Here is a 23,428-nt window from a genome sequence, read left to right on the forward strand (position 1 = left end):
TTCTTTCATATCCATAATAATCATAATTCATTTCAGATTAGAATCATATGAAAATTTTCTCATATTTTCTTATTTTATATATAGGAAAACATAAAATAAAAACAACATTTATGTTCTGCCCTATCTTAACCTCTGTCAAATATACATTAACAACTAATCATTGATCAATGCTCCCAATATATAGCATTATTAGTACTAACTTTTTGTAAGGAAACTCCACTTGGGTTTTTTCAAGTTCTTTTTCTTTGGCTTCCTATTAAGGGAGGTTGCTATAGAATTTGTTGATATTCGTTGTAGATTTTACAATTTTATTGTGTAATATAGTTACAAAATGCAACTGAAACAATATTCGCATGATCAGAATTGAACTTCGTCTCTTTCCAGCAGCGAATTTATCTCTAATAATGGTTAGGTGAAATTGTTTTTCTAAAGCTTAATTTTGTTTTTGTCAACTCTGAACAAGTACCTTGCTATGTTTTACTCAGTCGTCCCTTGTGCAAGAAAGAGGCACATGGTAGCTAAGTAAGCGTTTTTCAAAGAAAGAATGTCTCTTCCAGCTTCGTGATATTGAACTTTTCGTTGACTCTTATTTCTTGGATCATGGGCTTCTTGGATCATGTAACCCCTGAGATTTTCATCAATATTCCTAAAACAATATTCTATAAATGAAAATGCAAATCATTCACTTGTTTCAACAATATTCTACAAATCACCTTTTCTTGCGCAACTTAGTCTTTTTCATTGATAGGAAATTATTGGTAGAGATATCAAAAGACATGCATACAGATTTGTGATGGTTTTTAACTCCCACAATTTTTTTGAAAACGATAGATATATATATATATATATATATATATATATATATATATATATATAAAGTTGAGAAACAACCTCTCTCAACATGGGTACAGTAATCAAGCTAACAAAAAATGCCAACATCTCAGTCACTACAATGAAGACCTCACAAAGACCTCTTAAACCTCGTAAAACCAAAACCACTACGTGTGCACAACAAAGAGATTCCCATTTGAAGTCGAAAAAACAATGATAAGAACAAATCTTATCAAACTGCACGACACCTGCAAAGCAGAGACCTAACTCGGCCAAGCAAACTAAAAGACCGAACAACTAAACCCACCAAAGCACCATAAGGCTGAGTCAAAAGAACCTAAATGAAAACAAAAACATAAAAAGACCTAGAAAAAAAAACCAGCAAACAATAGTGCCCATATTGGCATCACACCACCACCAAAACCTTCAGCAGCAACCGCCGAAGGAGAAGAAGTTGAGGTCGGAAGGGAACTGTAGCCTGAACGCCTTCACAGAGAGACGAGAGCAATAACAAGAATCGAGCTAAATAGTTGCACCGCGCAGCAATAACTGCCAAGGAAAGGGCGAAGTGGTCGGAAGGTGACCGTAGCCTCAACACCCTCAACAGCACCAGAAACGGCGACAAAAGACCGCAACGCACCATCTACCAACCAACACCAAGATAAGGGTGTTGAGGGTACGGTCTACCCTGACGCCAGCAGCCTTTCATCCTAGTCGCACCACCCCGAACCGTTCTTGCCGACGAACCTCCACAATAAAGACACAACGACGACGCTGCAATAGCCCATCCCACAATTTATTAGTACATTTAAAAAAAAATGTTACACGCATATTGTCTATATATTAGCGATGTTCTATTCATTCATCTTTTCTCAATATATTTGAGTCTTATCTAATTCTATCTTACTATAGAATCAACGGAACCATCCCTTATATGTGATAGTATTTATTATGTATTTCCAATGTACAAAAAAATATAGTATTTATTATGGCTAAATATGCTTTTATTACTCTTAATAAAATTTGACAAAATCAGTATTGGCCTCAGTAATTTTTTTATCGTTTTGCTTCCTTCAAAAATAAATTATTCATAAAAGTCCACATGACCTCATAATTATGACTTACATGCACTATTGTTAGCACAATCATCAGCTCTTGTGGTGGGTTTGTTAACCCTAGTCAGATAAAGGGGTGTCCATATTGACTTTTTTATAGCTGTTGATCCATTCAAAAAAAAAAATCGGTTTTGGTCCCATTAAAAATCATCATCGACTTTAATCTTCAAAAAAAAAAATTATCTAGTTCTTGTCCCTTATCTTCCCCTTCTTACTCTTCCTCATTCTCAAACCCTAACACCATATTCTGCGGTGATCAACATAGCTCCACCACCACTGATTCATTACTCCGCAAGTAATGTTGTCTGATTCGCGCAACGCAAATCATTTTTTGTTCGCTCTACAAGCCCAACCTATATCCTAAGATCTCATATTCTTCGTAAATCCTTTTATTCTATCCTCCCTTCCTCTTATGGAACCTTCAATAAGAAACCTCAAACGCAAAAGTGTGTGGATATCACGTTCCACTAAGAGAGTGGTGCATGAGAGTGCGTGCGGAGAAAGTGGTCATCGCACCAGCGATGATTTGTCTATCTAGGTGAGCTCCAATGATGAGTTCACTCGTCAAAAATGGACATGAAAGGGCGGTGGTGGCGGCAGGAAACCGTGGCGGGGAAAAATGAGCTAAAGCTGTCAATGATGGAACACAGTTTTCAAAAGAAAAAACCTCCAATGGACGATAGGTCCGAGAAAGGCACATTATAATTGTTTCTCATTAGACTCTTGATACCATACTAAATAAGCAGAAATCAATTAATGTACATCTAAACTACTACATTGAATTGCTTAGTTATATATTAGTTGATAAGAAATGTTAAACATAAGTTATATTTAAATTTATAAAGATTAGAATAGGAAAAATATCGTATGTTTGAAATTGGAGTTAAAAGATTAAATATTAATTCTTAAAAATATTAAATTTAACTTATGGAGAGTCTTTCTCATTGCAAAGAATTCACTATGAAACAGGAGAGAAATAAAAGAATAGTGAGCAAATTCATCATGCCCGTTTGGTGTGATTTTTAGTTTTACATTTTGATATTATAAAAATTATATCAAAATTAATTTTCAATTTTATAAATCTAAACTTTTTTGTGATCTTTGATTTAAAAAATCATTGCCAACTTAATAAGTTCGCAATAGTCATCATTTTAAAGACATCAATTAGGCGGTGGAGGAGTAGGTGGGGGTGGATGAAACCTAGCAGAGATTGTGGCAGTGGTGGGGCCGCAGTGGTGGAGAGGACAGCAACATGGCGGTGGTGGCAATAGGTATAGGCTATAGCGACAGTGGTAGAAAAGGGCGGTGGTGGTGGTGACAGCAATGGGTAACATTACAACTAAATGCCATAATCAGAACCATATTTTGTAGTTTCAAAAATAGGGTAACCATTTCAAAATTAAGTAAAAAATCATTTAATTTCCATTTTATCCAAACACATTTTATTTTTAAACTTGCATTTGAAAACCAAAAACCAAACCACCACAAACAGAGCCTAAGTTTAAGTTAAGATTAGGGCTGCTCAGAATAATATAGTTAACTGTACACCACCACAAACAGGGCCTAAGTTAAGATTAGGGCTGCTCATAATAATATAGTTTTTTTTTCGAAACTCATAATAATATAGTAACAGTACTGAAGTATTAACCGTACCGAACCGTACAATATGGTTAGCGAACTAAAACCACATTATTTTAAGAACTGGTTCTTTAACCGAGACGTTTTATAATTACACTTCAATTCACCACTTCAATACAAACAATACACACGATGACAGCACAAATTTCTTGACAACAGTACAAATTTAGCCTATTATGGAACGTCAGCACATGATTATATATTTGAAACAAGAAAAAGGAAATAACTATGTACAAGGTCAAGCGACACAAAAAAGTTACATTTTCAAGTTTCAAAGAGCAATGTCTATACAACACTAAATACAACCTGCATCATGATTGCTCCACTTACATATTAACATCTTCCTTCTTTTTACCTTTGCCAGAAGCCACGCTCTGAACTATGATCACAGTCGACTATAAGGGCATCAATATTGTGCGCGTTTAAAGAAATAAAAAACACAATAGTACAAATCAACACAAAAATTCCGTGGCTGAGGCACAAACATCAGCACAACTCATCATGCGGATAATAAGTGGAGTACATTTACAGGTATGATTTATGCAAGTCATGCTTCTGAAGTTCTACTTGATCACCAAGCTGCTATAGCTGGCCCAACCTCTCCTGCAAGCAAGAAACAATTAGAATCCATGTTCTGGTGCAGCAGAACCAAAAACATAAACCATCACATTTTATAGTAAATAGTACTTATATAGATCAAAGAGATGCCAATTGATTTTATTCAGGAAGTATTAGAAGAGAATGCTGTCACAGCTTGAAAAGTTGAAAACTATGAAAACAAAAACGGGAGAATGAAATAAAGCTTTCAGAGACTAGTGGAAGAAGTAGCCCATTATATACTGTTGATCATGTAGATGTGGATTACTCATAATGTGATTTGCTGTATTTTTTCCTCATCACAATCCCTAGAATCAAAGGATTGATTAGGATTTAATTTTGGAAAGGTTTCCTCCCCTTTGTATATAAAGAATGTACAAATCCTCGAGGACTTTCTAGGACAGGACTCCGTTTCTAGTTTAGGGTTCCAGCACTAGTGCTCCTGTTTTTGTTCCAGTCGTCCAGTGTCCAAAGGAACACCAACGTTGGGTCCAGAGGTCACCAATCTGCCACCTGACGAAGCTCCATCGTCAATCACCTTCACACGTGCTGCCGCTTAAAATAAAAACGACACAAAACCCTAGCCTCACAGCACAAGAGAGGCATGTGCTGCCACTATTGTGATCGTCCGACCATCATCTTTCTGTTTTGACCCTGTTTGGTACTCCGATCCACTGTTTTGACATCGCCCTCTGATGTGTTCTTCCATTGGGCACTGTTTATGTGCATTTCCTCTATCTTAGTTCTATTATTGTTTCTGTCTTCTACATGGCTGAACCTTGAGAGTGAACATTTTTAGTCTCTTGCGCTTTTTCTAGGTCTCCTACGATTACCTTGGAGAAGCCAAATGGAATGTTGTTCAAATTTGACTTCCGGGTCAAGGGACGGTCGATCATGTCTCTAAGAAGGAATCTAACATTGCTGCATCTGAGAAAGAAGAGGGCAGAAGGCTGACTAACTGCTTGTATCCTTGTTATGGCAAAACCATTGAGCCCAAATTGATGGTCCACATCCGTCCTTACAAAACTTGTTATGAAATTTGGAAGACAGCAGAAATTATCTATGCTGATGACAAATAGAGGCTTTATGAGATGACTAGTTTATCGCCATTTCAAATGACGGATTCTGACCAGCCTTCTCATGTGAACAAGGTGTTGAGATGAAATCAAACACTTGATTGTAAGTGATGATGCTCAAAAGATGTCAAATAAGCTTGATAATATGCTTATGGTGTTTATCATTCATAGCCTCCATGAAGACTATGAATCCGCTCAGAATCAAACCCTGAAAAATCCTAATATTCCTTTAGTTAGAAACTAATTGATCATTTAATTCGAGTTCCATCGCTACAGATTGATTCTAAAACGGCTTCCAGGTCTTATATTTTGGCCTCTAATTCATCTACTTGAGAAGGCCGATTCGTGCTTGAGGTGGTGGGTCGTGGCAAAGGTCGTAGAGGCAGCCTCCATTGTTCTTATTGCCAATTAGTTATGGACACTCCCACAACCGTTGATACACCTTACATGGATTTCCTAGCAAGATTGTCAATGTTGCCAGTCTCTATTAATTGTTTTTGAACTAAAGAGTGAGCATGAGGATCATCGCTTTTCTGCTAAAGTACCTTTAAGGTTTTGGAGTGATAGTATACACATGTTACTTAATCAATTGGATACCATCTGCTATTCTAGGTAACATGGTCCCTCATAATACTTTGTTTTCTTAGAGTGATAGTATACACATGTTACTTTATGTTGTCCCCCCAAGTGTGTTTGGCTCTACTTGTTCATAATCTCTATCCTAGATGTGACAAGTTGACTGCTCGAGCTATTGAGTTAAGTGTGTCTTTCTTAGGTATTCTCGAGTTCATAAAGGATATTGGTGCTATTCTTCCCCTACACATAGTTCCTATATGATTGCGGATGTTATCTTATTTGAGGATACACCATCCATTGCATCATCAGCTGCACCAGACACGACTTCTCAAGTTTTACATGTGCCTCATCTTGACTCATCGCGTCGATTTAGCATTACTTATGACTTATGAGCAACGACAACAAGACACATCTCCTCCTCCCGTTGATACTCGTGATTTAGCTCCAACTTAAACTTGACCAGCCTATTGCACTACATAAAGTAAACACTCGACTCATAATTATAGTCCCACTTATCACTAACTAAGTTATCACTGATTATCTCCTTCCCACTGTGCCTTTGAATTTGCTTTATCATCTATTACCTCTCCTTAAACTACTTAGGAAGCATTATCCAATCCAAGATGGAGACAGACTAAAGTTGATGAGATGACTGCCTTGGAGTCCAATAACCACATGAAGACTACAATCTCTTCCATCTGGCAAATCACCAGTACGATGTCAGAGGGTCTTCACTGTTGAAGTTGGCCTTGATGGACAGATAGATCTTTGAAAGCCTGCTTAGCAGCAACAGGTTACACTCAGATCTTTGATTTAGACTGGCGATAGTGATACTTAATCTAATGTAGCTAAGATGGCCTATGTCGTTTACTTTTATCTATGGTTGCCAATAGCCATTGGCCCTTGTATCCACTTGACATAAAGAATGTCTTCTTACATTGTGATTTGGAGGAGGAGATCTATATGAAGCAACCAGCTTTTTTTGTCAGTCAAGGGGAGTTAGATCAGGTCTGCAAGTTGAAGAAGTATCTGATTGTGTAACCTGTTGATAGGATCTAAATGTGAAGTTGCAACCCGACAGGGGTAGCCCTATCCTAATCCAAGCAAGTATAGAAGATTAGTGGAAATGTTGAACTATCTTATGACTAGACCTAACATTGCTTTCCTTGTCGGTTCTCTGAGCCAGTTTCTTAACTCACAATGAAAGAACCATTGGAAAACAGTTATTGAGATCTGGAGGTACATCAAAGGTCGCCTTGTAAGGGACTTATTTATGTGGACAGAGGGGCAGAGGCCATACTAATATCATAGGATATGCTGGTACAGATTGGCCAAGTGATGTCAGTGACAGGAGATCCACTTCTAGTTGCAAGGTATAGTGTGAAAGCAGAATATCATGTCATGGCTAATGATACTCGTGAACTAATGTGGAACATTTACTCCATGAAAAGTTGTCAGATTGGTCCTATGGAACTTGCTTGCCATAACCAGTCAGCTATGTATCTCTCATCAAATCCAATCATTCATGAGAGGACCAAATATAAAGAAGTTGATCGTCATTTCTTCAAAGAGAATATTCTCAGGCATTATTAAGACTTCCTATGTGAATTCTAGGGATAAAAACTAGTAGTATCTAATATATATGCTCCAGTTTGAGGGGGAGTATTAATTGCGTAGATTTGGTTAAATCTACGATCTGATTTGTTATGTGTTCTTTATTTAGGATATCACAATCCTTATTCCTTAGAATCAAGGGATTGATTAGGATCTAATTTAGGAAAGGTTTTCGCCTCTCATTTGTATATAAATATAGTACGAAACCTCCTAAGAAAATACAAACATTTTTTAAGATTCAATTTATATATAAGAACAATCCTTATACCAGTTAGGCAATTCACCAATCCCCACAAGACAGTATGGAAATAAGAGATTCATTAGCTATAAAAAACTAAACCATTTTCTGGGCCTCTTCCTCTGTTAACAAATAAAATATAAAATCTGTGAAATAAATACCAAGAACAACCTGAAGCATCTGCATTAACTTTGGATGCTGCTCTAAAAGCTGGCAAAGTTTGTCACGGTCTCCCAATAAAGACTGCCATGTCAAAGATTAGAATGACTAGATTAGTCACAGCTTATCAAATTCGTCTTTCTGTAATTAAAATATTATGTATGGCAAGTGTACCACACCCAAAGAAAATTGTATGTAAATAGGCAATACCTGAATGGCCTCAGGAGACTTGAAATACTCATGTAATGACATTGCAGCATCTGATTGCAGCTGTAATTGAGCATCACCTGATTGTTGAGTGTATTCAACTTGCTGCTGCTGCTGCTGCGGCTGCTGCTGCTGTGGTTGCTGCTGCAGCTCATGTGAAAACTGTTGCTGCTGAGTCTGATAATACGCCTGCATTGAAGAAATTTGAGACTGCTGCAGCATCTGTAACTGATGTACTTGAACATTACTTTGCACAGACATCCCTTGCTCCAACTGCTGTAAAGCTTGAACTGGTGGCCTAAGGAGCTGAGGTGGTTGTGGAGGACGTTGAAGCTGGGGGGGCTGCAGTGGCTGCAACTGAACTGAATGTATTGGCTGAAAGGAAGCAGGTGGAATAGAGACACTTTGCAAGATGCTCGACTGGTTCTCACTATGTTGCTGATTTGGGGTGTTACCGTAGATATTCAATGGCATAGGTGGCCTACTAAACCCCAAGGACTGCATCGAGGGATTTAGTGGGTAGGATGACATCCTAGTTCCTGAGTGTGCAATGGAGGCTTGGGAAAGTTCAGTGCTCCCAATACCTGTCTGATTATATGGAGAAGGTTGGGAGACAGAAGTTTTATTAGATGGTATATTATATGGACTAGATGCAAAAGGAGGTGGTGTAGGAGGAAGGGGAGGAGCGAGTCTATTATGTCCCCCAGGGGAAGATGCAGATGTCCTGGAATATTTTGAATCTGGCATGGGAACAGAAGATGCTAATGATGACCCACTGTTGAATGAAGATGAGTAGTCTGACTGAACCTGCAAAGAATTGTAAAAGTAGTAGGTGCCGAATTTAGAAAGGGAAAAAAGAAGGGAAGATTAATATGACTGGAGCAGTAACCAGAAAAGGTGTGTAAAATGCATAAAGTCGCCTTGAACTTCATATCTATTACAGATAGGAACCTTCCCTTATGTTGTCCTAAGGTTAACTCACTAATAATGAACACATCATGATATTTGTACTCAACAAATTCAAACACTTAATTTTTATTTTTAAAATCATATTACTTAATTTTTTAATTTATTAAATTAGAGTCAGAATACAAAGGATTTGAGATTATCTTAGGTTTTGACTTATGTTTACTTTTTCAATTTAAAAAATAATACAAATCAACAGTTTAGATTTGATGAAGATGAAAGTTGGAATTTGCTCACCATTAGTAAGCTAATGTAAGTTAATATATGAACCATGTAAATTTCATGAACAAACTATCCAAAAAACTTAAGTTGGGTAAAGACACAAATAATTTTATATTATATTACTAACACGCACTCTCACGCAAGAGCTCAATGGGCTTGAAGCATGGACAATGCTACCACTTGGTCATAGAGTAGAGGCTCTGCTACCATCTTGAATTTGGGCAAAGTCTAAATCAACCCCAAAAACTAGCTGGGGTGAAGGTTGCTCTACCCTTAAAAAGGACTGTTTTAGTCATATCTTTAGTCAATGTGGGACCTTAACACCCCCCTTCACGCCCAAGGCTGGACATCTAGAGCGTGAAGTTTGCAAGCCTGGACATATAAGGTTGGCCCAATAAACGGATCTAAGATAGGCTTTGATAACATGTCATGAACAACTGTCTCAAAAGCTTAAGCTATTGGGTGAACACCATGAAAGGTTTTATATTATATTTCTAACCGTAACAATAATTGGAATTTAAAAAATAATTGACACAATTAAAAATTGAAGGTGCTTATTTGCTAAACACAAAGTTTAATGTCATTCTATGCACTTTTTCCAAAAGGAAATAAGTAAAGAACAAGGATGCAAAGTTCCTCACTTGGAATGCTGCTGGACGTTGTGCACCTGCTGAAGCATTAACAAATGGGGATGACTGATTAGGAACTGAATCTGTACCATGCAATATTACATGTGATGCTGTTGGTGGCGGCGGCATCGGTGGTAAAGGAGGTTGGTTGGGCAAAAACCTCTGGTCATACATTCCTTGAGAACCTGTAGCAATACCACCATGTTGTGGACTGTTCTTTAAGAGGAAATTCTGGGAACCCATTCTTGAATCAATTGGTGATTGCATAGATGTGGATGGGTTATTGTAAAGGGATACTGGAAATGAACTATTTCCTGCTGCAGAATCATATCTACCAGAGGGCTTAGCTTGAACAACATTCTTTGAGTCATCAACCTGCTCAACATACTTCCTCTCTGAAGAAACGCTTGATTCACGAGTTAATGATATATCTGGACGCGAACCAGACATCTTTGAAGAAAATTCACTCTGCCCATTTTCATCAAAGTTAGATCTTAATGGAGTGCCCATATGAGAAAATTGGCTACTATCAACAACATCACTTTCTGTCTCTTCAACAATTGAGTGAGGAGAACTTTGCTCAACAATAACTGGGGCAGGTTGCTGTAAGTTATCATCTGGCTGAGGGAATGGCAACTTGTCATCGGAGTCAGACTCCTCTCCATCAAAAACTATATCAATTCCTTGAAGATCATCATCAAGATCTGTTTTTAGTTGCTTAGATTTATTTAACTTCTCCATATCTGTAGCTTTTACTGGAGAAGCATTTTTTAGATGACCCCCAGCCTCTCCCACTACAGTTGCTGAGGGGTTCTGGCGTTCCCTCTGTCTTGCCATAAATTCATCTACATGAATTGATGGAGGTCTCCCACCAGTAGATCCTGATCGTGGCACTGCTATTACATTACTAACCCCATCAACATTTCTCTCTCTTGCCACATAGTCATCTACATGCATAGATGGAGGTCTGCTGGTATTTGGCTTGCGCTGTCGGAAGGCATCCCTACGTGTAGGACCAGAAGAAACAGTAGACTGTGCTAAACCTCGTGAATAAGCATGTTGAGCAGAGATCTCGGCCTGAAAACTTTCTCCTCTAGCTCGTCTCCCTGGTCCATCCATTGAAGATAGTTTCCTTTTGGCAAGATTTGACTGTGTTAATCTGTCAGGTAATGTTTCTGGACATTCCCAAAGAAATTTTTCACCTAATCCTCCAACATAAAGATGATCGTCAATCTTTTCAGCACTGCTTTCAAGCATCTGATGTGTCTTTGGAAAAACAAAAACATCATTTTGAGGTAAAACAACATCATCCAACTTCATGGAACCAATAGGCCTTTGCAATACCATGGACAATGATTTAACTGCTTCGGAAACCTTGGATCACAAATGCTCAGCAAGTTAGAAAATAAACACAGGGAAAAACAACAAAAGAGGAAGCTGTGTTGAAATACAGTTGTACCTTATATAACGGGATCTGCAAGTGAGAGGTAACCAAACAGTCATCTATCATAGACTTTGAACATAACATAGTATAAAGTTCAAGTATATAATGTATATTTTCTTCAGGAAAGCCAGCTGATCTTGTAACATCATCAGAAATCCCAAAGAGGTACTTCAATGCGACAACCCTGTCAGAATTCAAACTAACCAACAAAAAAACAGTAAATTTATCCTGCTAGAACAACCCAGATAAAGAAGGAAAGTATGTGACAGCCTTCTTTTCCATGGTAAGAAACTTGTGATATCAAGAAATCAAATCAAATTTGCAGTATTCTGTTTGCAGTAATATTCAAGCCCTTCATTGCCAAATGTGTGTGCGCAAAATTCAGTATCCTTACAAACAGATGACAGTAACATTTGAAAATTTAAAAATTGTTAATTCACTTATTTTCATCATTTTGAGACTGGAATGGTCACTCAAATCATTTTCTTCTGCCTAGCTCATTATGATTAGTATTCTCACTTAATCTTTATGGGAACACACACCGACAGTTAAAATTTTACCATGAATGGGACGCTATTAACATTAATACAACCAATAATGTTTCAGGTATATAAACCAAAGAAGGATTTGTCTCCTACGTCCCAACATTTTTAGTCTCCGATTTGGGAGTACTCAAATAGTTCTTTCAATCATCAACATAGATTGGCATATAAATTATATACTATAATTTGTGCTTTGATGCAGTTCATCCTCCCAATGGAAGATAGAAATAGGCTTATAGGTTCCAGTCCTATATTTAAATGTAAATTCTAGCTAACGTATTCAGTTATTTTAATCTATTTGATTTTTTTATTTCACAATAAAAACAAGCATAACTCGAAAGATTCACCTTAAGAGTTTCAGTATCAGTTATCGATATTTTCTGTTTTCTTCTATGATTGGAAACTTCTACTTATCAAAATATAATAAAATAATAATAATTACAATAATCATAATAAATAATATCATAATAAATAATAAATAACAATAATAAAAGTAATAGTAACTAATACTAATAGTATAGTCAGCTTTCAGTTACTACCTAATTTAACCTTTAATTATAACCCAACAGTAACCATTGTCTTTTGCTACTCATCACATCTGTTAACGAAGCACAAAACAAGAGAAGAACCATGTTTTAGGGCCTGTTTGTTTCCTGTTTTCAAAACAGTTTTTCAGTTTTTAAAAACTGAAAACCTGTTTGGTATGACCTGTTTTTGGAAACAGTTCTCATTTTCAGTTTACTTTTTAAAACTAAAAAACCAAAACAGCTAAAAGATGTTTTCAGTTTCTGTTTTTAGTTTTCAGATATCAGTTTTCTAAATGTTGGAAAACATGTCATTCAACCTGTTTTCTTCTTCTGAAAACTTTTTAAAAATTGTTTCTGAAAATTGTTTTAAAAACTGAACAAAACTGCAACCAAGCAGGCCTTGATAACTTCAACTGTTCCACTCTAACATTACATGGCATCTGATAACTCAATATCACTGAGCAGTGAGCACACAAACGAAATAAATCGTCTTCAAACGTTTGCATAAAGTTAATCAGAAACAGCAATCATGAAACGCACAAAAACTCACCTTTCCCCATTCATGCAAAACTGCAGAGACCCCACTGATAATGCATAGACAGCTTCAATTGCATAGGTTGACAAACTCTCCATTGTATCAATTGAACCCAACAACTTCATCCAACAGCTAAGTAAAGGAGGGCATTTTGTCCACTCTGTAACACTAGGAACATTATGATTTACATTCAAATCATCTTTTTGTGGATCTAGATCACGATCATGAGAGTGGATACCAGAAAGAGTAGCTCCAAATGCCATTTGACCTTCACTACAAGAACCTAATTCTTTAAAAGCTATCAGACAGGCCAGTAACTCTTTTCCAACAGGAAGGACCTTGAAACAACAGAACTTGTAGTTAACATTAAGAGCAACAACAAAAAGCACTTCATTTACTCTACAGTTAGTTGTAAGACGAGTGCTATTTATATGCAGAAGAAAGGACATCTCATTTTCAACACAAAATCTAAATAAATCGATATATATTATATACAGATGGAAAGGATCAGACAGTCACCTCACAACTCTTTAAAAGATAACGAAAAATCAGGGCATAATCTTCATCACTCAAATGATCAATTTTTTTACTGCAAACAAGAAAATTCATCAATTAGTATTCAAACTTGAATGGAACATAATACATAAGAAAATAAGCTACTCACAAGTCAGGTCTTAGAGGATAATGTCGATAAGTTCCAGAATGAAAAAGAAGCATGATAAACTTGAATACCGGGAGACACCAACTAGAAAAACTATGACTGCACTTTGCAGAACTACTATCAAGAGTCTGCTTTCCATCAACATCAACATCAGCAATAACAAAACATCTGTCTAATACTTTTGTTAGCATCTGAAGAGTGCTCTCCCTCAACAATAGGCCCTGACAGATAGAAATCAGCTCAAATGTTATGTGAAACTATTACTTTCGCCAACAGTCAATAAAACTACATTGTTCACAATAACCATCAAGAAAATGAGGAACGAGAACAGAGGAGAAAAGCAGTAAAATAGAAGTGCATTGACCTTGCCAAGTGGGTGCTCCAATAGGCTGACAAGAAAATCAAGATGCCTTGAGACCTGAAAATAAAAGAGGAAAACTCAGGATAATGCCAAGTGAGATGACTAAAACCTACGAATTTTGGGGCAGACATGATCCTTACCTTGTATGCATCAGTCTCGGACAGAGATGATTCTGAAACGTGATGAATAATTGATGACAATACCGGTCGTAAAAGCATGGATGCATATTTATCATTTTGGCAAGCAATGCGAATTAGAAAAACACGCAGCAGATCTTGAATCACTACCAATGCCTGATAAAAAATTAGAATGAAAAAATTACGAGTACTTATATAAGTCCAACCAACAATGCCCACTCTATAGAAAACATAAGATCTAAACATAAGCAGAAAGAACATACAGAGATGGCATAATGCTGTATAATCTCAGCAATTGTGTCAAGGTGTGGTGCCAACTGGCCAACCAGCTTCTCAAGGTATACAGATTCCAAATACCAGTTCACATGTCTCTCCTTCTGAGGCCCTAATAGGGTTCCAACTGCCAACATTCTTCGTGCGGTTAACAAAGGCATACCACTAGTCCAAAGCCACATATCTTCCTCAGGAAATAAATCACTCTGGCCAAAGAAAACAAGACCAGAAAAACTAATCATATAAATAGTCCAATAATCTTATGTACACAGCTTACAATATGAAGACATAACTTTGAATAATGGAATGCTAAATAAAATATATAAAGAAATAACAGTATCAACACATTTTTTGCGTAGTAAATCTTCAAATGAAATAAGCATACCAAGAGATAGAGCAAACTGCATGTTTCTTTTGGACCTAGAGTCAACAATGAAGCACCCTTAACGCTGGCAAGAAGGGTGTTAAAAAGACTTGGAGTCCAACCATGTACTGGCCAAAAAGCAAGGGCTGACGCAATAAGATGACAGACAGCCCCATAACCAATAGCATAGTCAGGATATGGAGATGATAACTCAGCTGCACATGCAGCTAGCTTGGGGCTGCAATGGCAAGGGTTTTATTAACTTACAGAAGATAGAATGACTCTAAAATGAGATGCGATAAGAAAGGAAACTAACAGATACCTTATTTCCCTGTGTAATCGTAAAAGAGCATTCATCAATTTTGTATTGCGGTGTTGTTCCTTTGCTTCCTATCAAATTCCAACCAAACAATCTCTATCAAGAATGCATTGCACAATGAAGCTACTCCGCTTTAGTAGGTCAACATAGTACTATCGTAAACAAACACATCACATTTGAGCCTCATCCATTTCCTTATAAAAAATTATAACATGAGGAAAACTGGAAAACTATCAAATAACAATGTTTTTTTGGCTCAAATTTAACATAATACACATGGGTACAGAAAAACTATAAGAAACTGTTATTTTACACTGGATTTAGGTTTGAGATATAAACACCAATCAACATGTGATAATCACTAACCTTTTGGCAATTAATATACATGTTTATATTCTAAATGTAGATCTTTCCTAGTTTAGAACAAAATAACTACCACACAAAAACCACTGAGAGAAGAGATAGGACCTCTAAAGGATATACCTGTAACTTACGCAAAAGTGTAATCAGTAGCACCAGAGAAGGAACCAAAAGATCAACTATGCTCAGCTCGCGATTACGTTCCAATAGTAAATCTGATGTAGTATTGCATTCTGTACCCTCGTCTACGAGGTAATCTGCTCAAAATATGGAAAGTTACATCAGCCAAGCTTTAGAAAGAACAGAATAATACATAAATCGGAGTTTTTACTAATAGAGAAATAAAGCAAACAGAAAGAGCAAAGAGTTAAAATGGTGATGATCTAAAAAAACAAAAAACTAGATGGAGAAAATAGGAAAAATAAAAAATAAAAAGAGAAAAACTACTGAAAATGCAGCATGGCTTCCCAAATTCTCTGGATGCCATTCATGGCTACACCTGTTGAATATCCCTCCGAGGAGATACTGAAAACTGCTAGCTTACCCCAAAGAACCTCTTCAATTTGGGCAAGGCCCAACTATTCAACTCAGTTTGCCAATTGAGTTGACTTGGTGTTTTGCTGATTGTCTGAACAGAGCATAACATCGATAGATACCCTCCTATTACTAGTTTACAGGAAGATGATTAAAGGGAAAGGAAGTTGATTAAATACCCAAAGCATGCCTAGGGGATTTTTTTTTGGAACTACCAATACATCATACATGTAGCAAGGGAGAGTACATGATATTACCATTCTATTAGAAGGGGAAAATGTGAGAAGGAAGTGGGTGAGAGGGGTAGGCAAGAAATCAGTCAAGTGGGATAGGGAGGAAGCTAGCTTGTCAAACAGCTAGTCTCGTTCAAGTAAATTTCACTTTTTAATTTGTTTGCCTTATTTCAACTTTTGTAATTTCTGTGTTAATTCCCAATTTTGACAATATCATAGAAGGATTACTGATTGTCTGAAGGGAGCGTAACATACATACAATATTAATTAATATAAATTCATATAAAGCTAATAGTATACGCATATAAGTTAATGCAAATAAGTAAATATATTAATACAAATAAGACTAGCCCACCAATGCTCTAGGAAGATGATACAGTGCTTAAAAATAGTTTTAGAGGAAAAAATTAATCCAAGTTTTAGACCAAAAGATGCTTCACACATGTTGAATATCTGTTAAGATTGAGTTTGATATAAGTCTTATAATATCAAACTCAATCTTAACAGATATTCAACAACACATAAAGAGCATATGATTTTATGAATCAACTAGCCTGCCTCACCAGTAACTTGTAACAAGTTTGTATTCCAAGACAATGATGTTTTATTACTTATCAAAAGCGGATACAGAGATGCTCTTCTTCATGACATGAATCAAAAATGGTTTTCCAAGAAGCCAATCTCAAATGGTTAACATTTCCTTTCTGTCTGACATTAATGTTTAAGAAAATGTGCAATTATTTTCTAGGTGCTTATAAATTTCCTGAATTTTTAAGCAAGTCCTTACAATTTAAAATTTTAGAAGAGTCCTTAAACTTACATATACTTTTAAACTAGTACTCAACTAAGTAGTCACTAAAGATCATTACCATTTGTGTCGTTTTCAAATAGGTCCTCATAGGCTCATAGTTTACAAAAGCTAGAAGTCATAATGATTTCATTAAAAAATTAAAACATGTGGATTTATATCAAAAAAATTAGAGAGATTTTAGGGACCCTAGAGTAATAACCTTCAAAAAAGACAACAGCAGCATGCAGTTAATCTCTTTTTTTTTCATTCATATACCATAGTCCATTTAGTTTCAAGACATTCAGCATTTTCCAAGTGAAAAATATATATTGGGAAAGACCAATACCCTAACCAAATATATATTGAAAAATATATTTAGAATTATAAATATTAAAAAATAAATAAAAATGATGTGATATGTTGTCTGCCAAGCACTTATGATGTATCCTTCATAACATTAGCTCGCTAATCTGGTAGGTAATATATATATTATAAAAGGAAGGCCTCTCACTGTTAACACAATCACATATAGGCGACCTAATATGACAAGTATTGTAATTAACTTACCATAATTGTTTGAGGACCTCTCAAGCATGAATCTGCAGTTGACCAAAATGGCATAAATAACTATTACAGCACCTTCATCATAGAGAGTCGCAGCAATAGTCTGCATTGACGAAAATTGTCATAAGAAAGGATTTAAGATTATTAATGACACATTTCAAAATAGACTCCATTAACCTACTGGGTTCTCAGAAATAAAAGACAAAATCCTTAATGCTGTTGTCAACTGTGCCAGAGAAGAATCACGAAGCATAACACCATCGAAAGACTTGTCAGATATGAACTTCCCAAGATTCTCCATAACATTAATATCAGAGCCACTGGAAGACTCTCCAACAACATTTTCAACATCAGTCAAATCTGAAACTAGGATGCTAGTTGAAGTTAACTGGGCATCTCCTCCAGAAGCCAAAACAGCAGCATAACGTAGGAGGCCAATACCCCCATGTTTATGGTATACTACACCAGCATCTATCCATTCCAACAGTCGCGAGGGAGCATCTTTTCTGTTAGAACCTGCAGAAGAGGAATGTAAAGCCCTATGAAGTTCCATAGCATGCCCAATCCAGCAACCCATAGACGATGATGTGGAATCTGTAACAATGGCTTCAATAATCTCAGCAGCAGAGTGAAATATTGTAAGATTTACAGGTGAAGATCCTGAATGCAGCAGAATTGGAACAAGAAGTTAGACCACAAAGCAAGAACTCACACAAATGCTCTGTATAAGAAAAACAATAAATTGAATTGGGTACCGCTGTTTTTCCCAACAGATTCAGATTCCTTGATGGAACTTAATGCTTCAATCAAGATGGAAACAGCCTACATACACGGAAAGAATCATATGAAGTACTTAAGTACCTGACAATAAGCAATGTATCAAATAATACAATGTCTACTCTAATATCACAAATAAATATAAACTCCAGTAAATTAGATCTATAACAGAAACTGTCTTATTTTGTTTACAAACTATCACTGATTTCAAGGGCATATAAACATGTTAACTGCTAAACCCTAAACATGTTAACTGTTAAGCATAACATAAATCAAAGTGCCGCCTATTTTAGCAAATAAAGCATCAAAGAATTCCAGGTAAAATTCAAAATTAAAATTAGGAAGAAAAAAAAGATCAAACATCCACACCTTAAATATAATACTTTAGCAAACATCAACTAGTAAATCAAAAGACTATACAATCGTAAAATAAGCTTGCTAATACTCTATTATTGTGCCTTTTTAAAGTATATTTTTTTGCATACCTCAGGAAAATTTCCCAAAGCCAACAATGCCTGACGCCCACAATCAGACCTGCAAATCATCAGCAAGTTTAACTCAAACTATGTTCAAATATATAAGATTCAACTCTGACAAAAATAAGGCAATTTCCACCTTGAGAGAGCGGCAAGTTCCCACACAACCCATAAGAAGTCTTCTGATTGTGGATTTGACGAAAGCAAACAATCAATGGCATTAACCTAGACAAAGTATGGCATCTATGACAATCAGATATAAGCGAGCAATAGAATCCAAAATTTAAAAAAATAAAAATAAAGCAGTAGCAAGAGGAGGGACAAAGCAAACAGGAGCTGTGAAAACATTATTTATGAGCACTACCGACCATTTTTAAATGTGTCCCAATTATCATTCCTATCTCCAGTTGACTGCAAAAGAAACCCTTAGAAATCAGAACAGAAGCATATCGAAGAGGAATAGAATCTTCCTTGTTGCCATGATGACCACCCCTAAGGGCATGGATTAGTGTGCTCGAAAGTTCAGGATCCTGAAATAGGAATATCAAGCCTACAATGTTGGGGGGAAAGTGAATTAAAATAATGCATATTTCTTTTGCTAGTTTCAATAATAGATCCAACAATGAGGGTGCATGAGTTGATTCTCGCCAACCTGAACGACAAAAAAGAAATGATAGAATTACAGCCTCAACAGATGAGGCAACATCCATGAATATCTCCATCACACGACCCCCTTCCGAACGCAGTATAGATGATGACAACAGTGCAGTTGATAATGAAAGAAATCCCCTCTCCTGCATCCAATATCACATGACAATAATTACTTATAGCAATCAAAATTAGTTCCCAGCTCTCACGTCCAACTATCACCTTCCATTACTGACATACAGACAAGAAGGCACAAAAGATTCCATTTCATACAGAGGCACATGATGTTTGAAAAGCAGCATCCTAAACCGGAATAGATAAACTTTTTGACAACAACTTGTAACAATAAAATGCATACCTTCAAAAGCCCCAATAAATGTGAATCGATATCCCAGTGTGAAAAGCAACAACTCGATGAGCTGATCAAGTTAGACGTTGTTTTATATGACAGCAGACCATCTGTTTGACCAGTAATGAGGGATCTGCTAGCAGAAGCCATTGGAGAAGGATCTTCAATTGGACCACGTGAATTTATCAATTTCTGCATTAGTACTTGTCAACAAACATTAACAGGAAATGTATTTGAAGTTACATTACAAACTATCACTCAAAAATCAAAATAAATAAAACTACCTAAGTTTTTTTTTCCCGGGGCGGGGAAGAGATAAAATTAAATCCTGACCAGGACTCATTTCTAGTACTACAAAAGCTACAATCTATCGAATTAAAACTGACCAGGAGACTTCTGAGCGAAATTTCAGCAGAGCTGAGCATATTCAGTGTAATATCTGTAACCCTGCTAAGAGTACTGATGGTTTCAAGCACAGACAACACTGCAGACTGGCAAAAAATAAATTACCACAAGATAAAGATGAAATTCTGAAATGAAAAGTAGCATTCATATCAATCACATTCAAAGCAATACCTCATATCTTGAAGCAACTTCATAAAATCGTAAGCGATGAAGCAAATAAGTTGCTAGCGAAGCAATATCATGACGAGGTTTTGACAATATCAACTTCAACAATTGGCTATAACCTTCACTGACACCAGAGGGTATACTTCCATCTTCTCGAGGCCACCAACCTAAAAAGCCTTCACATCCAACTGAATACCTAGTGGCCCGTTCTACAACACCAAGAAGCAGAAGCATAATAGTAGTAGAATCCTGTCCGTCCTTGGAAAAAAACATTGCAAGCTGCTCCATTCCCCCACTATTAACAAACTGAAAGCAGCTCTCTCTACCAGAACACAGTAAATGAGCCATGCTCAATCCTAATAGGGCATGCTCACTCTGCATTAAAGCATATGGAATATGCAGGGAAAAAAGAAACAGCAAAAGATGAGCAAATAAGAAATAAATGGGGTAGAGCTTTTTTTATATCTAACAATAATTTAATAGGCAGATATTGGTAGATGTGAGAAGAAAACAATTACCCGAGAAAGACAGTGGTGTCCTATACATGAAGACTGCCTTCTAAAATGATAGTACTGGTTAAACATATCCACCAATGTTTTGGAATCCAATACTTCAGCCTCCAATTCAAGATCATTTCCTTCTGATGAACATTCAGGAGATTCACTCCCAAATTTTTGGCGAAGAACTGTATAAACCTCTAGAAGCTCTTTTCTTGCCTCATTAACAACACTGTGCAGCTCTTCAAACTTTTCAGATCTCTTCTCTGTCTGGTATCTCCCACTGATCGATTCACAGATGTCACCAGAAATATAGATAGAGATTGCTGATACTACAGTACTTACAACTTTATGCCCATCATCTCCAAGCTCTGAAAACTTCAAAATCTTTAACATCAACTGTAAAAAAAGTTTGACTTCAAGAGAAATATCTGCGGCAGGAACTGGAATAGACAACACACTCAACGAGCGTGAATCTTCAATAGCAAAATTAGTAGAATGTAATGCAAGTGGCAAATCTTCAAGCTTCCCCTCAGTAGAATCAACAAGATCAGTCAATGCATTGTCATCAAATTCAATGTTAAACTGACCCAGATCCTCAGCAGTGTTGCCATATATAACCAAGCTTAAGCTGCGATAACTGCCTCTTACAACTAGATGATTAGTCACAACAGCCTGAGGGGAGAAACCAATACTGAAAAAGTTATTGCAGTGTAAATATAAATATTTTTATAGGAAAATAATTAGTAACGAGTCAGGAGAACAATTCACCCAAAACGAATCTTTATCAAAAAAAAAATTGATAATTCAATTATTAGTATATACAAATATCATAAGCAAAATTAATTATCCGTAGTACCCTAAACTTTCAATCATATTTTTTATATAATTTAACAACCAAACTTATATTACATTTGAGCAATTCTTGTCAAAAGACTTTTGAAGCAGTACTGTTTACTTAACTGCTATTTAATCAAATGAAATATTTTTAGACATAGAAGTTGGTGAAAAAGTGCATAAAATAAACTTTTTCATGAAATATATTTTTTCCATCTATACGGGAAAAAATATCCAAAACTAATAAACTGCATCATGAAAATAGCAGATCAAATAGAGAAATATAATAACAATGATTGATACACTTCAGAACAAACCCAACATAAATACCACCACAATTCAATACTTAAGCAGTTGGAGGAACCAGGAGCCAAACATTGTTAATAAGCCAGATCATAACATCGTCTAAACTGATGTACATACCTCCACTTCTAGTACATTTGATGAAGAGTGTGAATAGAGAAAAGGCTGACAAAGCCTTCTAAACCTCGTCTCACCCTCACAATGAACAAACACCTCTATGGCAAATGATGGAGGTGAAGTCGCCCTGAAATGATTTCCGCAATTAACTAAACGATAGCAAAATCTTCAATAGTCACCCAAAATCATAAAAACAGGAACAATCCTAGGAACAACCAAAGTATGACAGCCACTCCAAGCAAGTTGTAGAGTCGTCAAAAACAAGCATGAGCAACAACAAAAAGGCATTATAGTTCAAAACAGCAATCAAAAAGCTCAATACCAAGTAAATATAAAAAGCAGTCTTCTACCATTTTAACATAACTAATCAAATTCAAACCAAATCCACAAGGGAAAAGTAACACATACCCAACTAGCGTTACTGCTTGCGCAACAGAAGACGCACTCTGCTCCAGAAACTCACACGCTGTGACGACAATGGGCTCCACAAAAATCACCTGCAAGAAACAAATTACGACAACACTCAGACAAAATTTTCCCAAACACAAACAACAATACCAACTAGTCAGCGCCCTAATTAAACAAATTTCAAACTTCCTCGTCTCGCTAATCGAACCCTAGTTAAACAAATTTCAAACTTCCTCGTCTCGCTAGTCGCTAATCGATAGAATAACAACTCGGTAAGGAAGAGTAGCAAGTATCAACTACCAACCAAAATGAAATTTTAAACTAACCTAGCATTGCAATTGACAGAATGGTGGTTCAACAGAGAAAGATTTGAAAGAAAAAATACACAAGGATTGAAAGACAGGAGCAAAATCGAATGTTAGAGAGGTTACCTCGTCGACGTACTCGTCGAGATGTTGGTGAACGAAGGTCTGGGTGAAGAGAACGCATGGCTCCGGTCGACCCATGAGGTGGTGGCGGTGGCGGTGGTGGCGGATTTAGGGGAGAAACATGCGAATTCCAAGATTCTAGGGTTTATGGTTTTTGAGATTTCTTTTGCTCTCTCAGTTGTGGAACGATGGATGGAGATTTGTTTTTGGGCTCAGGGCTCGTCGCCGACCTCTGAGAGAGTGTTTTTAGGGGGAGGGAAAGGGAAATTTTATGTCCTTTTTATTATTTTGAGTAGATTTTGTCTATTATTTGGTATGATAGACATTGAAGAGAAAAATTTACCTGTACATTCTCTCCTCTTGTTTGGTTGATTAGAAAATAATATTTTATACATTTTTATTTTTTTTTAGGTAAATATACATTTTTATTCTAAGAGCATCCTCTTATTACAATTTTTGAAAATTTTTTTTTGTTAAAATTTGAAACATGTTTGTCACAATCTGTT

The 23,428-nt window shown here is 36.4% G+C and overlaps 1 protein-coding gene across 3 annotated transcripts; it reads right to left on the reverse strand.

Annotated features, from left to right (window-relative positions):
- Window positions 1-3,828: 3,828 nt before the first annotated feature.
- LOC130720119 (protein virilizer homolog) lies at window positions 3,829-23,189 on the reverse strand. 3 transcript variants are annotated; one of them, XM_057570735.1, is made up of 29 exons: window positions 22,926-23,189; window positions 22,495-22,583; window positions 22,090-22,213; window positions 20,851-21,504; window positions 20,339-20,707; window positions 20,149-20,253; window positions 19,772-19,954; window positions 19,418-19,559; window positions 19,134-19,315; window positions 18,905-18,990; window positions 18,775-18,823; window positions 18,268-18,334; window positions 17,694-18,172; window positions 17,516-17,615; window positions 15,515-15,648; window positions 15,035-15,102; window positions 14,734-14,950; window positions 14,339-14,554; window positions 14,079-14,231; window positions 13,942-13,995; window positions 13,581-13,798; window positions 13,436-13,505; window positions 13,155-13,254; window positions 12,932-13,076; window positions 11,328-11,511; window positions 9,881-11,242; window positions 8,055-8,858; window positions 7,857-7,928; window positions 3,829-4,187 (listed from the first exon to the last, which is right to left on the reverse strand). In XM_057570735.1, exons 1-29 carry the CDS (start codon window positions 22,998-23,000, stop codon window positions 4,167-4,169), a joined length of 6,522 nt encoding a protein of 2,173 aa, XP_057426718.1. In that variant the 5' UTR covers window positions 23,001-23,189; the 3' UTR covers window positions 3,829-4,166. The 3 variants fall into 3 exon arrangements, with proteins under 3 accessions (XP_057426718.1, XP_057426717.1, XP_057426719.1); XM_057570734.1 differs by having other exon boundaries at window positions 12,932-13,254; XM_057570736.1 differs by lacking the exons at window positions 20,851-21,504; window positions 22,090-22,213; window positions 22,495-22,583; window positions 22,926-23,189 and having other exon boundaries at window positions 12,932-13,254; window positions 20,149-20,246; window positions 20,339-20,477.
- Window positions 23,190-23,428: the final 239 nt, after the last annotated feature.

This window comes from Lotus japonicus, chromosome 5 (genome assembly GCF_012489685.1).
Source record: "Lotus japonicus ecotype B-129 chromosome 5, LjGifu_v1.2".
Lineage (NCBI taxonomy): Eukaryota > Viridiplantae > Streptophyta > Magnoliopsida > Fabales > Fabaceae > Lotus > Lotus japonicus.

What these genes read in the sequence shown, in the direction of transcription:
- LOC130720119 (XM_057570734.1), bottom strand. Translation starts at nt 23,000, where the DNA reads ATGGGTCGACCGGAGCCATGCGTTCTCTTCACCCAGACCTTCGTTCAC. An exon ending in TACAGCATTATGCCATCTCT is followed by an intron (nt 14,232 to 14,338) that starts GTATGTTCTTTC and finishes ATTTTTTATCAG; the next exon opens with GCATTGGTAGTGATTCAAGA. An exon ending in AACGTCCAGCAGCATTCCAA is followed by an intron (nt 8,859 to 9,880) that starts GTGAGGAACTTT and finishes AATTCTTTGCAG; the next exon opens with GTTCAGTCAGACTACTCATC.